The sequence below is a fragment of the Dufourea novaeangliae genome, unplaced genomic scaffold (assembly GCF_001272555.1).
Source record: "Dufourea novaeangliae isolate 0120121106 unplaced genomic scaffold, ASM127255v1 scaffold39, whole genome shotgun sequence".
Lineage (NCBI taxonomy): Eukaryota > Metazoa > Arthropoda > Insecta > Hymenoptera > Halictidae > Dufourea > Dufourea novaeangliae.
The window spans coordinates 2,270,181-2,287,695 of record NW_015373918.1 but is presented as its reverse complement, the minus strand read 5'-3'; the positions used below and the strand labels follow the sequence as shown (position 1 = coordinate 2,287,695).

The 17,515-nt window shown below is 40.6% G+C and overlaps 2 protein-coding genes and 1 non-coding gene across 3 annotated transcripts in view; all 3 read left to right on the top strand.

Moving 5' to 3' along the window:
* Positions 1 to 256: 256 nt before the first annotated feature.
* On the top strand, positions 257 to 381 carry Trnal-caa. The gene is made up of 2 exons: positions 257 to 294; positions 337 to 381. It is a non-coding gene; the product is annotated as a tRNA-Leu (tRNA).
* A 1,450-nt stretch (positions 382 to 1,831) lies between these two features.
* LOC107194401 (odorant receptor 13a-like) lies at positions 1,832 to 3,479 on the top strand. Its single transcript, XM_015584020.1, has 6 exons — positions 1,832 to 2,033; positions 2,191 to 2,534; positions 2,678 to 2,899; positions 2,965 to 3,069; positions 3,177 to 3,335; positions 3,417 to 3,479. Exons 1-6 carry the CDS (start codon positions 1,832 to 1,834, stop codon positions 3,477 to 3,479), a joined length of 1,095 nt encoding a protein of 364 aa, XP_015439506.1.
* Positions 3,480 to 8,918: 5,439 nt separating this feature from the next.
* Positions 8,919 to 17,515, top strand: part of LOC107194399 — a 45,907-nt gene continuing 37,310 nt past the window's right edge. Inside the window, exon 1 of the mRNA XM_015584019.1 lies at positions 8,919 to 8,953. The gene's annotated coding sequence lies outside the window, so the exon portion shown is untranslated. The remainder of the gene's footprint in view (positions 8,954 to 17,515) is intronic.

The following is a 17,515-nucleotide window of genomic DNA, read 5'->3' as shown; positions in this document are numbered from 1 at the left end:
CTATAAATAAAGGAACTTACCATAAATACTTGTTTATTAATTTTTGAATTGTTTTAATATCTATTAATAGATTTTATAATTATACTTTTGTATTCAAATTTAATCTGATACAGAAAACTTGTACATTAATACTTACGTATTGCTTATTACGATTTATATTTCATAAACATACCGAATTATGTTGTATAATATAATAATTTGTATGATTCGCAAATAATTACCATGTGATAACTATTTAGAGAACTGATTCCCAAGTGTCAGGATGGCCGAGCGGTCTAAGGCGCCAGACTCAAGGTTGTTGTATACTTTCTCAGTTCTTCGCTGAGTTTCTGGGCATTCTGGTCCTCTCTGAGGGCGTGGGTTCGAATCCCACTTCTGACAAATTCTTTTTGCCATGTTCTGGTAACATAATTCTAATTGTAAATCATATTTTTTATAAAGTAACTTCCTTTGAAAGTTATACAAGTTCTCATGCGTAAATGGAATCAGTGTTCCGAGTTCGACTCCCGATATAATGTTTTACTTTTTTTTTCTTCAAAAAATTATGTAAAAATTACATTACATATTTATAGAGATTTAAATAATTTGGTAATAGAATTGATTAATTTTTTTATGAAAAGTAATGAGATTTTAAAAAACCAAATCTTACAGATCTTTACAGATATCTTATGCTTATTTACGTTATGAAACTATTAATTGCTCCAGTTTTTCCTGTTAAATGCTAGAGCAAAGTATAATTTAAAAGATAATTTGTATGTTACTCATGTTAAAGTGGTTTGTATTTAACCTTTCTGGCAGACGAAAAAGAGATTGCCTCGCCATTATGTTCCATCCACATCCCTCTACACTATTGTCATAATGTTGCACTAATTAATTAAAAAATGCCAAAATGAAATACCTAAGACTTACCCGTAAGGGTCATATTCGATCTTCGATATTGGAAATCTGTTACTCGCATAATATCTTAATTTTTAAATTGTTCACTTTATTTTTCACATTGTAAGGAGTATAATAACACAGTTTCACAATACGTATTCTGATCACAGACAATGTTTATAAGAAATAATTGAATTCATGCAGGGATTCTTTACATCAAAAACATACGCAGTTTGCATCACAAAGCATCAAACCTTGAAATTGCGTTTGACTTTATTGAAACAGTCCTCTGCTATTGCAACTGCAAACATTTCAGGCACTGTACTCAATACAATTGCTTCTGTAGGTACATGCTTCTTTACACCGTATCTATTTTTCCCGTAAACATGTAGTAAAACGCCATTGCGATTGTCTATCGGTGTGCAATTACTGTCACTTTTATCGACACTTGCGGAAGTGACTGAGGAACCCAACACTTGCATCGTGTCGAGGTCTATAATTTCGAAAAGCAGCTGTGCAATCGCATCCGTTTATCCGCAATTTTCTCGAAAGGCACCATAGAAGATTGAAAGAAAATAACCCCTAATAATATGACAAGATTGTGTTAAGGTGCATACTATCTAACGTATTACACGACATAGGAGCTCTTCGTAGCACGAACGTCTGGTTTGTCCTGTGACTCGTAGAGAGACACAATGCCAATGGCCGGGAAATCATATCACCGGTGGATACAATCGTTTCGAAATTTGCTAAATCTCAAAATTACTTGTTTGACGTGAGAGTTGTGTTAATAGAACGTTCATTGTTGGTGTAATTCATTAACTAAAATAATAAAGAATAAACGATGAGTTTCTTACGTCTATACAGGTATTGTGGTCTCTGGCGAATTAATCCAAAATCAGCGTCGGTTCTACAATGGGGATACTTCATTTGGAAAATATTAATGTTTTCGGCGATGTCTATCTTCGCAGTTACTCTCTTCGCAGATATCTACTCAAATATAGACAATTTGTCGGTGGCTACTGACGACGGTTGCATTTCCGCTGGAATCATTGTTGTAATTTTCAAAGCAATTATTTATCAAGTGAATCGCGAGAAAATAGTACGTGTGATCAGGGATGTGTTGAAGTGCGCCGATGATCTCACCGAGTTTTCTAGTAAGTATGCACATATTATGGCACAATACCGATGTTATATGTACATTTGTATGTACATACGTATGTATCTATTTACATCCTGCGGCGTACAAACTTCTTGTAACGTGAAAGCACCATGTTACATTCGAATTAATTAATATTGATTACAAATTACCAGTTTCAGACGTTGATCGCATCAGAGACATTATCAAGAGCCATTATACGTTCAACAAAGTGATCTCCCACGGATTTAATATCTTGGGATGTGTTTTAGTAATCGCTTTATTATTTTTTTCGCCAACGGAAAATAATTTACCAATCAGAGCAAAGTATCCATTCAATACCACAATATCGCCTTGGCACGAAATTGCTCTTGGTATAGAAATCTGTGCTGTTTCTGGCGGCGTGCTTGCAATACTTTCAATGGATAGTATCACGGTGCTACTATGCAATTTGATCATCATGCAATTTGATATTTTGAACGTGAATTTCGAGAATTGTAGAAGGCGAGTGGTGAACGATGTAAGCAAAAAAGTGTATGATTCGGCTTTAACTTCTATAAAACTTAAGTTTTAATACAAGAATAATCCTAACATAAGTGCGGAATAAGTAACACTTTTGACTGGCCGCGTTCAATTCCGATATATAGGAATTTTTCATCGCAGACTAATAGAGGTTGCGATGAACAATGTTACAAAGACTTTGAACGGCACGTTGAGAAGACGGAAAGTTCAGTCTTTTTGAGTCGGTACAAGACCTGTATTCGATTCTATCAGCGATTGGTGTCTGTGACCAAAGACTACAATAAAACCTATAGCTCGAGCTTATTCATTCAGATGCTTTCGAGTACCTCGATGATTTGCTTGACTGGTTTCCAGGTTGTCGTGGTAAGACACAGTGATCTATGTAGTACGCTGCTCAAATCGTGATCGATTTGCATCGTTTGAAACAGGTCGGAGGGCAAAGCTCAGACGTCATAAAGTTCGGGATATACCTAAGCGCTGCTGTATCTCAGATCTTCTACTCCTGCTGGATCGGAAATGAGCTGATCTATTCGGTGAGGGTTAATCGAAAGAGCATAGATTAATTAGATCGCATCATCTAATGAATCGAGGATCGCTCTTCCTGGAAACGGCAAATTTTATCTCGTAAATCGTTACTCAGAGCTCTGTGCTGGACAGAAGTCAATGGCTCTCGGATTGGCATCAAGAACCTCTTTCTGATATTGTGCAAGTATTCACGTTGTCTATGATGTCCGCTAGGCAGTCCACACAAATAAAAGCTGGTGGCTTTTATGTGATGTCTTTGCAAACATTTATCACGGTACAACGAATAATTAATTTTCTACTTGTCGATAAATTATCGCCACGCTTTATTCATGATTTGTCCATAATATTTTTTCAGATTATTAGAAGGTCTTATTCGATCTTTACATTATTGAACAATATGCAGGTGACAAATTCCTGATGATATAATTCCATCTTTACCTTCGTGTAACTTCTAAGAACATGTTTATAACTGTACAATTGGGTTCAAATGAAGTTTTAAATTTTAAATCTAATTTTTATACTCATTTCCAAGGAATTTGGAACATTTTTAAGTCTTCGATATTGCAGACAAATGACATCCGAAGCGTAGTATATGTATAACGTATATAATAATGAATAGTTATTAGGGCGATTGTGGCAAAACTTATTTGAAAATTTTCTGTTAGGACATACGGATGCTTTCCTTTGAGGACAAATCAAATTACGCGAAGGTCCTTTTCGGCCAAAATTGACCACCCGTGCATCGACCGTCACCGTTCTGGATCACCTTCCCCGAGGCAAGTTGTACAGGAAAACTATTTACCTTACGTTCAAGTAGCATACCCTTGCTACAATCCCAACATTTGCAGGTCATTCGCAGGCGTTGTCGACGCTGCCAAAAGCAGGTATAGTACTTTATATTTACACATTTTTATTACTATCTTGTCCTTTGCATAGGATCTTTCTAACGTTTCCTTAGTCCGGTGGCAGTCGTCAATGCGAACACATTATCTAGTGCGCGAAATACATAATTCTGGAAGAAGAACACAGCTGTGTGTATGTGTGTGAGTCTTTATAGTGTTAATTGTATTTATTACAGTGAGTTTTAGTCTAGTTTATATTAGATTATTTAGTGTTTATTTTGTGTGCATGCTCCTATGAGTCCTATGTAGTTTGTCCTCGTGGATTTAAACGAATACCCAGGTTTTAAGTCGTGCACACACGATTCGTGTGTGATTTTTTATAAAATATCGCAACAAGATAGTCGAGGTTCGCGTGCAAGTGTTACAGCTAGTTCAGACGATACGATTTTGTGACCGATTCGGTAATTTAACGTAATCAGTAATAGCCGAAAGCAGCATTCACACGTACAAACAAAAGAAGTAAGCATACGCTTGAGAGTTGGATTTTCGTTGAGTCTGTGTGGTGGTGTTTTTTTTTGTGGTTACCATTTCTTTTAATATTATTAACCATGAAATTTCATGGAGAAAGCTATTGTACAATGATACTGGCAAGTATTAGTAATACGAGAGGTCAATATGCATGATCGATGGGAAGCCAAGTTTATGTTTCCTTCACCGGTAGATTTATTACACTATAACCAGATTAATATGACAAATTGTTTTGAATTAAATTCGCCGCGTGTTGCAAGAAACGCCACGACACGGCTTTGAACAGGGTCTGGCAGCTCGGTGAAATAGTGATCCATCCAGTCTTCCGTGTGAATATATGTATAAAAAAGCGAGAAAGGATGATTAATTGACCGAGCGTAATGAATTTTGTGGGCAACGAGATCACGGCAAATCGCTGTCACATTTTCAGAATCCCATGATGGAACTTCATAAGCTTATAGGCACAGACACAAAATGTTTCAAACGAAGGAGTACAGTGACCGAGATGTACGACATCAATTATTCCTTATATTCCTATCGAAAAAACGATCGATGATTAACAACATCGACATGCGCATGATAAATTGAGAAAATGATTCAGGTAGTTTCATAACAAATATTTTATTATAGTATTGACAGTTTATCAATAGGTTTTCGAGTAACGATTTCAATAGCAAAGGAAAGAGTAAGAAATGACGTTCCAGGCAGAAATAAATTAAATGTCTTAAGTCTTGAGAAATATAAATACATACAGTATGAATATCGGTTACTCCTATAAGCGACTGTAATCAAGGTAGCGTTAATAGATCTTTAGCCTACAAAAATACACCCAGGCTTTCCTCATATTCCGACCTATGCTCTTTTTGTATGTAAAAAGCATTGTGCAATATTTGAGGCGGAATGTTAAATCTAAAAAGTCGCGTTTATTATTTCCAAATGCTTGCACATGAAAGCATTGCGCTGTCTAACGCCAAAGGTTCAGGTGTTTTTCATCGATAAATTCAGGGTCGTTATTATTGCCGTTACACCGGAAGAACGTTCGATCGGTAAAAAGAAAAACGTACCCCGCGAGTACATTTTAATTAACTACCAGGTGGTCAGATTGATATTTGCAGCCGGTATCTGCATAACACCGGTGAAACGAGTAAAAACGGCATTTTCGATTGCACAGCAGGTATCTGCTCGAATCTGATCGTACGATCTACCCAAGAATGCCCTAAAAGCTACGCGCTGAATACGTAGGTATATATGTATATTGGTTTTTCATGTAACGAGCAGCTGAGCGTAATTATTTCGAAAGCTTACTACATAACTGGCTTTTGGTGCATTGATTCGCGAAGGGATTACTACTTGGATCCTTGGCAAAGTTGTTGACCAGGCAGATCAGTGGCCGATAAACTTTAGAATTTGTTGACCTTCAAGACGCATAATTAAGCTAGTATCGAATGAGACGTTATTTTTTCTCTTTTCTTTTATATTCTGAACATGGTTTTTATGCGTTTAAATATTTCGGGGGTATAGAGTTTCACGCAGATGTAGGTTAGATAAGTTGACGTTTCCTGTTATTTGAAATCCGCCACGAGAAACGTCTTTAATCTCGGAATTAATATTTTCATGCGGTGCTTAAACACACTCTATATGTTTCAGATTATAAATAACCGTCGCTTAAATTTCGATGGAGGCCGTAAATCGCGATTACGTTGAAGTTTTTCACGACATCGATCGAAAACATGTCGCCGTGCCCATTAAAAATTGATCATCGGTGATACTTTATTGGATTCTTCATTGGCGCCTGTGAAATTATAGTAGTTACTCACGCATCCGATATGTTTTATGTGGTCTTTGGCGTCGCATGGGCAGCTTCTTCTTCTTCTTCTTCTTAAAATGTTTCGTTCATCGGTCGTCCGTAAAAATGTAAATTATCAAGCTACCTTAATCTCGTTTCTCGCATCGTACCGAGCCTCGGTTTCCTTTTCCGCCTTCTTTCGCACCATGAGCCACATATGTATACGTCCATCTTCTATGTCTCTGGGCTCATACGGTTGGTTAAACGCTCGTTACGCTTTGATCGTCACTTCGTGGTGTTTTACAATTCCGAAGTATTCTCGGTCCTCGAATCTATTGCGCCTCGTAAAAAAGAAACGCTCGCGGTTATCGAGGCGAAGCACCGATAAAACGCAAATAAAACTTGACTCTTTCGGTTCACCGACGTATAAATTGGTGTTCTCTTCTCGGCAAGTGGCATCGCAATCGTTGACGACTTCGTAGAATTCGTTTCCTTGACGGTATGCTCGGCCCGGCACGGCGTGCGGAGAGGAATATGAAACGACGTTCCGCGTAGTTTGTTCGCGGTTCGATCTGATTATGATAGCCTTTGATAATCCGCGAACTAGAAACCGAGTCGTGCTTCGTGCTGCGTGCTCGAGCGGGCACGTGGTCGTCCGTGAACGATGTCGTTGATCGTGAAAAGCGTCGAGACACGCAGCACACATCTACGAACTGTGCGAGAATCGTCTGTGTTTTCAAACTTCTTTCTAGTACGTGGATATATTCACCGTATTTCGCGGTATATTCTGATTTTAAACTAACGCGCATGGTGTATTTTGTATCGTTTCTAAAACCACGGTCGTGAATGCGACAAGTCAAGCACGAGTTGTACCTGTATTCACCTGTTAGTTAAGTTCGTGAATAAACGGAAATAAAAATGCGAGAACAGCAGTATCGCTACTGGATAGTTTTGACACGAATTAAATTTATCAGTGTTCCAAGACTAAGCACAGAACCTACTAACGGGTACATCTGATCGACGCACGTATGTATGTGTCTATGTATGCGTGTTGTTCCATCAGACTAATGTCGCGTGTTCAGTGGTTTGTGACAAGTGGACGTGGGTATAATTTTTGTGAAAAGTAGACGCACAACTCTGGAATTCTTGTCACTATTTGTCAATGACAGAACAGCGCTAATCCTAACCGGGAGAGCGATTCTAGGACCCAAGGAAGAATGTCATTTTTACGTGGCCTTCGTATCGTGTTCCGTGTCTCAAACACTTGATAAATTGTGCTTGATAAATTTCTAATGCCACATACATATTTCTATTGCCCCTCCACCGCAGAAATCGGAGTGACCAAGAGGAAGGACGCCAAACCAGTACTGTGCTAATAGTCTTTTTTTTATTCTTAAAACAGACGCGAAACGGTCAGTTTTGAATCGGTGACGGATCGAAGATTCACGAGGAACTGAAGCGTCGCAGTTTCCCGAAAGTCCAGAAGATAGGAAAGTTTAAAGCATAAATCGTACAAGTTGTCGAATAATTCGATTTTTCGAAAGGATAATCGATTTCTTCGGAGAGTTGGATGTACTTAACTGTAAAGGTTTGCCGGACGTTCGAATCGCGTCGAAGCCATCACTGGTTGGCGCCATCTAGCAACACGCGAGCGACCGAAAGAGAAAGATGTTTCCTGGGGTATTGGGACGCAGGATCTAAAGAGGGACGAGGAATCACGAGGGAAAGACGGACTCGGACTCGGACTCGGACTCGGACGGTGCCGGAGGAAAGGAGACCGAGCAAGATCATCGTAGCTCGGCTTGCGCTCTCGGGCACAAACTACCCGACCACCAACCAGCACGGATTCGACTCTACCTTGCGTTGCGCTTCTCGTTGCTCGTTTCTTAGAACACGTCCTCTTCACGCCATAGAATCTCCCCGCGACAGCCCTGCGCATTCAATCTCGAGCCTTGCCTTCGTTTTTCTGCTCGAGATCAAACGAGCATCTAGATACGGGCACGCGACTCGATTCAACTTGACCAGAACATTGATCGGCAATTTTTTTTGTTTGTTTTTATTTTCTTGTTTTTCTTTTTTTGAGTACGGTGTCTCTCGCGATTGCTCCGATTCTCACAACTGCGATTGCAGCTCTATGCACGATCGCGAACATCGATGAGCAGACTATCGTACCGAGATAAAAAATTTTTTCCGCGACCATTCACTGTTCGACACAACGCATCTATCGATAGAATATTCCGATCGTATTCTTCGGTGTAGACTGGTTGGTTCTTTACGACTCTACGAAAAGTGTTTCGCTCGTGACCAGCCCTTGTTACCTAGACCTACATTGTGCGATACCAATTTACACCAGCAAGAACCCGTTGACACAATTCGCGTTAAGGAAGCGATCCCCGATGAAGGGTCACTCGGTTGAGATCAAGATACAAAAAGCGATCGTTGTGCGATCGATCGAACTGGACGTTACACGTGATAAAATCGTAAATAGAAAAAAGTGGTGAATACTGTGAGTAAAAGGAAAGCGGAAACAACAAAAGGGATGAAGCTGAGAAGTTACGGAACGAAGAGGATCCTTTGAGCAACGTGAAACGAACGAGCACTATTGCATCGCCGACGTAGATACATCTATGTATAGCCGGCACGTGCTGCGAGCAGCATCGATCATCGATCCGCATTGATTGCTGTGGTCTCTGGGATTCACCGCATGGCTCGTCGAATTCGATTGAAATCTGACAGGTGAGTTTATTTTCTTTTAATCTTGCTTACAGTGTGCAACTGGAATACTTTCAGGCCATACATTATGCAACGAAAGACTGAAAATTGACAATTAATAAGGGGTGGGTTTCACTTTTATTTTAAAGAAACAGATTGGCAAATTTTGCATAACCCGAGTGTATACGGAAATAATGTTTAGTGTACCAGTCGAAGAAACTCTTGTTAGATTATAATGGCGGTTCTCTGCCAATTAATGATTTCTTCCGAATTAACAGACGCACATTAGTCATTGCCTTCGAATCCAAAATACGCAATACGTTTCTTTGCTAATATCCCGTAACAGGACCTGATTTTTCGATCATGAACCAAGCGTACAAGAAAGCTACGATAATCAATCATGTACATGTTTCGTCCGTAGAATTCTTGCGACTTTTTTTTCCGACAAGACCAAGTTGTGTTTGCCAGTAGAATACGTAATCAGTCGACCTTATTCATTAATTATTTTATCGATGAATAAGGTTGTATCGCGTATTGGGAGAAAACAAGAATCTTGGACGGAGCAATGTATTATTATCATAACTACATACATACCTAAATTCACGACTTGCCGAGGCAGCAAGGAAAAAGTAAAACTTTCGAATTCCATTCTCGTGATCGAATAGTCCACTATTCGATAAACACCTCGGGTATGATAAAACGGGCTTCCGTAGCTTGTTTCATTCGACTCATTTACATCTGTTATGTTTGTTTGACCAATAGCATCGCTTTGCATGCCTTATTGGGCTAAGCACCTGCTCTGACAAAAATTTATCGAAAATCACCGTTATTCGTTTCGATCGATCGTAATTACGACCGCGCGGATATCGGTATGTCCAGTTCTCGTTTAATTAAAAGACTACCCGGCCTGTAAAAATTCCCGAAGATGAATTAAGAAAGTTCTTACAATTGTCCATGGTTTTAGCGGGAATCGAATCAGAGAACGAACGGATGAACGAATGGTCTAACACAGATTACGATCTTGGCGGTGGAGTGGAGCGAAGCGATGTGACGCGGAGAGGCGGTGTACGTACATACAGAAGCGACCTTGCAAGGCCACGTAGAAGCCGACTCGGCACGCACACCCACTTTACACCCGTAAAATAAGACTAAATGGACACGCTAGTCGCGAGCGTGCTAGAAACCGCCTGCGGATCTCACCAACTCGCCTAGAAGGCGATGTGAATTCTCTCCTCTCTGTACGCTAGACGGGTTCTTTCTGGTACACGTTCATTCAGGCTGCCACGCTTCTCCTCGATGCTCCAGTTCCCATCGTGTATCGTCTCGGGAGATGCTCCTCTTTCTCCGTTTCTTCATCTCTTCCTTCGTTCGTCTCCTCGTGCCCATCCGCAATCAAGCCACCAGCCGCCACGAACCGGCATCCTGTCTGCCAAAAAGTTGGATTAAGTCGAACACGAGATTGCTAAACCGTTAATTCGCGACGCTTCCTGCCCTCTTCTCGAGCCTACCGAGCGACATTTTCGGGTTTTTTTATCGATCACGAATTTCAGGGAGTCCGGGAAGAGATAAAAGACGGGGAACAGCCGGCCGGGCAAATTATGTGGTCGAACGATGGCGGACTCGTAGAATGGTTACCAAAGTGGATTACGATGGCATTTGTTCGCGCGCAATCAATCAATTGGGTGGACGACGAATCAACCAGACGCAATTAGACGTCGTTTGAGTTGCCTCCGCCTCGAGGAGAATCGTTTTAATTATCCCCGGGAACAGATGGCTAAGCGGTAAAACGCGTTCGCGACAACTATCCTCTCGAAATCTCGTTAGCGTCAATGCATAAAGCGCCTCCGACTTTTACAGCGTCGCGATTTCGCAATCCTCGCCACATGCCGCGTCTCGACCCGACAATCGACACTTGTATTTTCTAAATGCTTTTATTTTCACGACTGAACGTTATATGTCGGCGCCCTTGTTGCCAGCCGAAAATTAATCACGTTTCGGAAGACGCTCTACAATTCTCGCGGCAACCACGATTAAAACTCAGCGGCACGCCATATGGTTAGTTATTACGATTTAAAATCAGTCCTTGACTAATTTACTACGCGTCACCGTGGAATAAACACATCCGGATATAACAGATCCCGTTGACTCTGTCCGTAAACGCAGCTGGTAGTCAGCTACTCGTGGATTCCTGGAGTTGCTAACGATAGATCAATGTACAGGGTGTTCTTGTCATAGTCGACGACAATTAAGACAACATTTACATATGTACATATACACCGAAATATCTGCAAGCCTGAAGTCAAACATGTAGGTACATATTTTAGAGGTTGACTTTTAATCTCGCAACAGCCATTGCGAATTATATACATATGTATAATATAATAGTACGGGAGTAAACGTGTACAATGTTTTCGGACCACCTAGTACATCGTGCGAGATAACTGATTGCAATAAATTCTTCCATAATGATCTAACACCTAATACGCTAACCTTAAATTACCGATGAAAACCTGCAATCGACACATTGTCAGTTTCGACCGCGAACCTAGAACACGTAGACGTAAAGTAGCGGTTGATTTGGATCGAGTTGTAATTATAGCTGTTACGGTACGATGGAGGGTTTTGTAATTGGTTGAAAGTGATGCGAACGTCCGTGTTGGTAACTCTAAATTCGGTAGTTTCATCGAACGATAGTTAGTTTCCCCAGCCACCTCCTTTTTACCTGAATTCTAATTATTATGCGACTATTATTTCGTAAGTGGTTAGTCGATATATTAGATGGTAGCTATCTATATCTTGGTTGATCGACCGTTAATCTTCTGAAACTACTTTTTCAGACATATACGATTTTCGGAATTTAAAATCAAGAAACGCTATTACACAACTATGAATAGGGAAATTTGGATTAGTCATCGCGATCAGACATCGAGACGATCTTAAAATATTCCGAATATCTATCTGTCACGTTCGCAGCTCGATATTAGAATGCGAGACCCGTTACAAGTTCTTACGACCGGGACTCGATGAAATTTACAACGAAACCACTGCTAAAAATATTATGCATAATTCGATCGTCACGAAGACGTTGTCTTTAGTTCCATGTGGATTATTCGTAAACCGAAATCTGTGGACTTAATTACATGTCGATTCTCAGCATGCGCCGTTTATGATGACTAATTACGCACGAAAGTTTCGTTCGACTAATAACTAATAATTCATTTCTTCGGTTGTCTCGTTTATGTCTTCACCAATGTAAAATGTGTATGTTTATCTACATATATGTATGTAAGTGTGTTGCAGAGACTCGATCGAAAAAATTGTCCATTTTAACGGTTTCGATGTGGTTATATTTTTGCCGTTATTTTCTTTTCTTTTTACCGTTTTCAAGGCACGTGCTTTGCGAATATGTATTCGTGCCTTTCGCGAAAAGAGAGACCACTCGCGGGGAATGCGACCGCTTCATTCATTTTTTCAAGAGAAAAATCTGACGGATCCCATCTTAATTCACGAACACGCTTCGTCACGCCTTCATCGTTCGCGTCGCGTGTAATTCATTTAGTTACACCTTGTTACGAGTTCCGAGAGACCGGAGCACGAAGATATCGTGCTTAATTATGGCCAAGTATGGTAATACTCCATTTCGTAGGACGTAGTAGAAAACAGACGTAAAAAGATGCGAATCGATCTATGTAAAACTATGCAAAAAATTCAAATTAACGATGACTAAAATCTTTCTCCTTTAAACGAATCCCATCGCGGTCAGGACGATCGTAGAGAAAATAATCACACGTAACGCTGCTATTATGTAAAATTACGTAAGTTCGGCAACAATCGCGCAATGCGCTCGGTAATTATTTTGTTTACCAATTATCCAAACTGCCGTATAAACGAAATTTCCGCTTCAGAAAGAAAAGTTCGATAGAAAATTAAGCGATGGAACAGTTCTGTTCCTCGTAGAGACCCACACAATATCTACGTCATCGAGCATACTTTCACTCGACTAGAGAGTGTTACACATAATATGCTCGTTAAGAGGATAGTATAATTATGCGGCTGTTCTAATTATAGCACATTCGATGGCAACTTACCTCAATATCTTTCGAAAGTAAAAGCGCATCGAAGATCTTGTCGTAGCTATAAACGTATAATATACATCCATTATTATTATTATTGTTATACGTCCATGGTCGCATCCGCATTGCCGATTTGTCTGTTCGAATTCGCTCTATTTACAATAATTTGGGTGGTGGCTTGAATCTTTCGATCTTTTGAGATCTTAGCAGTTATCGATCGATCGTTGTTCGTACCTGACGCGAACCTCTGTTTACAATCACAACCGATCGTTCCACCGATACGGTTGATATTCGGTATTGTATTCTAACTCGTTAAATTTTTCAATTCTGTTGTGATCATTCACTCTAAACAATGCCGCAAACACCGACTACAATAAAATATCCCACGATTTTCTCTAGAGGATGTGGAATGGTGGGAAAAGGCGTCCGCAAAGAATGTTCAGTGGACCGATAACTACGACCAACCTTGACGATTCATTAATAATTCAATTGAGTTTGTACGGTGTTTCCCATTGAGTTCGGTGTATCGTGAAATTTTACGGAAATCAAACGTAAGGATCGGTGCTTCCTGGATCGCTAGATTCTTCGAAGGAAGGGATCCCATGCTTAGTTTCATACTACATTCGGATGTCCTAGTTCCAATGTTTTCCATCCGTTTACAATTCATTACTAGCGCTCCTGTTAGGATTGGACATCATACTTAAAAATAAGCGTGTATATTCCTGGTCTTAGATATTAACAATGTGAACAAATTAGATAAGCAGTATTCTTACCCTGGTAAATTGTTGAGTGGGACGTGTGTTCAGCTACGAACGATTGCAAGCGGTTATGTTACCAACCCATTTGTGCACAGATTTTTGTAAAATTCCGAGGGTTAGGTTACGATCAATGGAATATTTAATGGAAAAATATCGACGGAGGTTCGTCGATCGATTAATCACTCGAATAAAAGGAAACTAATTTGTCTTTACGACCGTGAATTTCATCGGGGTTAGCTGATCAACCAACAATACATCGTAATGACAATCGTTATTCGTATAAATTCATAGTCTAGCCAGCAAACGACGGTGCTATATACATAGCTATTTATCGTAATCTTCTTTGAATTCATTTCGCGCGTGCAAACTTCTTTGATACGAACTTCCGAACATAAAACTCTGTTGAACTCGTCGCCTTAACAGGAGTAACAGGTTGCCGTTCTATAGACATTTATCGAGCCACTGGTAACCTCCAGGCCAGGAAAGTTCAAGCGCAATGTAAATACTCGATGCACGCGCTTATCACGCTGTTTAATCCTCACTTGCTCGCTGAATATTAATGTAATATCTTAATTGATACCGTTAGCTCGCGCGACGCGACGCTTCATTGAAAATGTTCCCTCTCGAACTCCGTTTAGCAATTCCATTTACTTTCGAAGCGTTTAGTCTAGTCGACGTTAAGCTGTATCGATACCGAATGCTGGTAAAAACTTACGGCTCTATTTCCGTTGTTGGATAGGTACTGTTGCGTGGAGAGCTCTTCGAGCGCAGACGGATCAGGATGCCTGAGCTTCATAGTTGTCTGCTCCACGGAGGGTGTACACGAATAATGTATTCCGCAAGGTACACGCAAACGAGCTTCTTCCGCGTTATGATCGTCACGATAGGCTTCTACCGGTATCCCAGTATTACACGCTCGCGATCGCGGCTTTTTCTTGGATACGTTGTTTCCACTTGGCCGCGATAAATACGATTCGAAGCACCGGGCAAACCCTTTCGTTTTCTGGTTAGCGGATTCGACTGTGCGTTCCGACTATTATAATAATAACGCATAAATTTCCATGGAGAACACCAATTGAGATGGAAAGTGAATACGAGCTCGTTTGTCCCGTTCGTGTTAGAATCATGTTTCCTCGGTCTTTGCACGAATTTTAATTACAAATCATGACAGTCTTTCCAAATTGATCTAACGAGGAGAATGGTTGTTCCATTCTCTTTCGATTAAATATAATATACGATGTAGTTGTGTTCTCTTACGCTACAGGAAAAAAAGTATAAGCGTACCTGTGGCTGGTCGATTTCCTCGACGTTGCTCCACGTACTTACATACGTATACGTGGTTGAATGAACATGTCAGTATACGTGATTCTTGTTAGTATCGTGCAACACGAAAATCGGACCTCGCGGTACGCTTCATCGCCTGCCAATCTCTTTACAAAAGATTACACCTGAATCCTAGTCTCGTTTCAGTGCGCATACGCGAACTCTGTATACATATGTATATTATGAAACACTCTCTTGGCTCACATTCGAATATGAAAAGTGAGATAAGTAGAAGGAAAGGGAAAAGAGAGGATTAATGATGTGACGTGATGGAAAGTGGAGTGCGTTAAATATTCATTGAATAAAATGGTCTGGTAAGGTCTGTTTAGCGGCGTAACAATGTTTTAATCGCAACTTTAATGAGCCAAACCGAGCGCAGCGCATAGGTTGCAGATACAACGCATAGGTACGCAGAGGAAACGTTATGGTCTACGTAGATAGAATATAAATATTAATTAATGGTCCATTATTACGTCGACTGTGACGAGCTGAGTTTCGTCACGCTTTGACGGCTTTTATGGAGAAAACTGTGTAATTCCGAGTACTTTCGGTGGTTATCTAAGCGTATCCTGGGTGAACTGTTGCTCGATAATGATTAACAAACGATCAATCGTCGCGTGGTTTTTGTGTGTTTTCAAAAGACGCAGTATAGATCGTTGCACTGTAAATGAATATTTTTGTACAATGCAGCCTATCCACGGGCAGCAACGACAGTGTCAAATAAATCAACAGGCATAAAGGATCGTGATTGAAAACGGAAAATAGAAGTTGGAGAAGCCTGTGCGATGAACAGGCGTTAAATTCGTTGCTTCTGAGAAAACTATATTTACGGAGAACACAAGAGAAAGAGTACCTCTACGACAAAATACTCAAAGGATCACGCCTATACATATAGGTACACGCAATCCGTATAATTCGTATGTCCGTATGCCTGCTCATGCACGTGCAAAACGTGCCAGCGATAATTAACGTAATCGTACGTTATCGTCTGTTGAAACGATTCTCCCAACTCGGCCAGGGGAATAGAATCAGAGCCAGATTGCTTTCATATTTCGCACTTTCCATCCTACAAGCAGAAGCAGTCGCGCAGAATCATGAAATATTAAAGAGCACCATATACAGGAAGCGTCGTTTCCTCTTCGTTGTGGAAATAAATGTACTAGAAGAATAGGAGTATTAATTACTCGTGCCCCTAAATAGAGGAAGTTCCTTATCTGTGCAACATTCTACGGTAATACTACTAATCGTTCCGAGTATCTGTATCTTTACGGGGGGTACAGCTGTACAGCGCGGCACTACGCTTCGTGGTGGTTCGCGTAGAATGATTGTACAATTTCACGAATCGTTACGACGCGGACCATCGAGAGTCGAGACTACGAAAGTTTACAGTTTACAAAGAAACAATCCCATTTTTCGATTCAAATGATCTCGTTGATTTTTTCCCCTGGATAGAAGACGTAAAGCCGACAGAAAGGCATTCGCTGGTTGTTGTACATATTCCGGTCCGTTTTTTCCTTTCGCGGAATGCGATGCGCGCTACTGTTGCGCGAAGTATGGCGATGCACCTGCCTGCAGGGAATTGTAATGGTGTCGACGACAAAAAAGCGTACCGCTTTACGATTATAGCCTCCTTGAAAATAATGCATTGTCGCCAAGGAATTCGTTAATTTCCGCCATTTACTTTTCCCATTCTTTTTTTTCGCTTCTTGATTCGTACGAATTGGTCGATCGACGAATTTACGATGTCGCGTGTGCATATGTAATAGATTCACGAGTCAGAACAAATTGCTTTGAAATTCACAAGCATTTCTTTGTAGGTATTTTTCTGTGGTGTGTTTGTGTCGCTTATAGGCGAGATTATTTTCGACGAGTAATAAGCATTCAAGTCCAACAGAGCTTGGTCTATTGTAGATTTCCAAACGAAGAGTTCAACCGTATCCAAATCTTTTAATAGAATTTTCCAACTCGACGAAAAGTTTAAGGAGAACAATCTTGTTCGGCGGAATTTCGACGAGTTTCGCTCTGAAGTCTTTACAGTAACAGACGTCAAAAGACAATCAACATTCCGTGAAGTTCCTAACAACGGGAGAAGTCCAAAAATCGTGTGCTCAAAACCAGGGATGTTTCTTACGGTCTTAAATAACCGGTTCACCGGTTTCACAGGCTCCACCACCGATTCCGCCGCGCCGCGGGCTGGCTGCCCGTGTACACGCAGCTCAAGAACGTCGAAGCTCGTAAAAAAGCTGTCTCCGTCAATTAAAAGCCCCATAGAATTTGCGAGTTTCGTTCACGCGACGGTGTTCTCGTCGAAATTTAGTCGTTAAAGAAGCTCCGTGCCGGGCGTGCCTTTGTCGCCCTGTGTGATTCTCTTTTTTTCCCAAGAGTTTAAACATCGAGGATTGCTAACCTTGCGTTTGCTCGCAATTAAATTA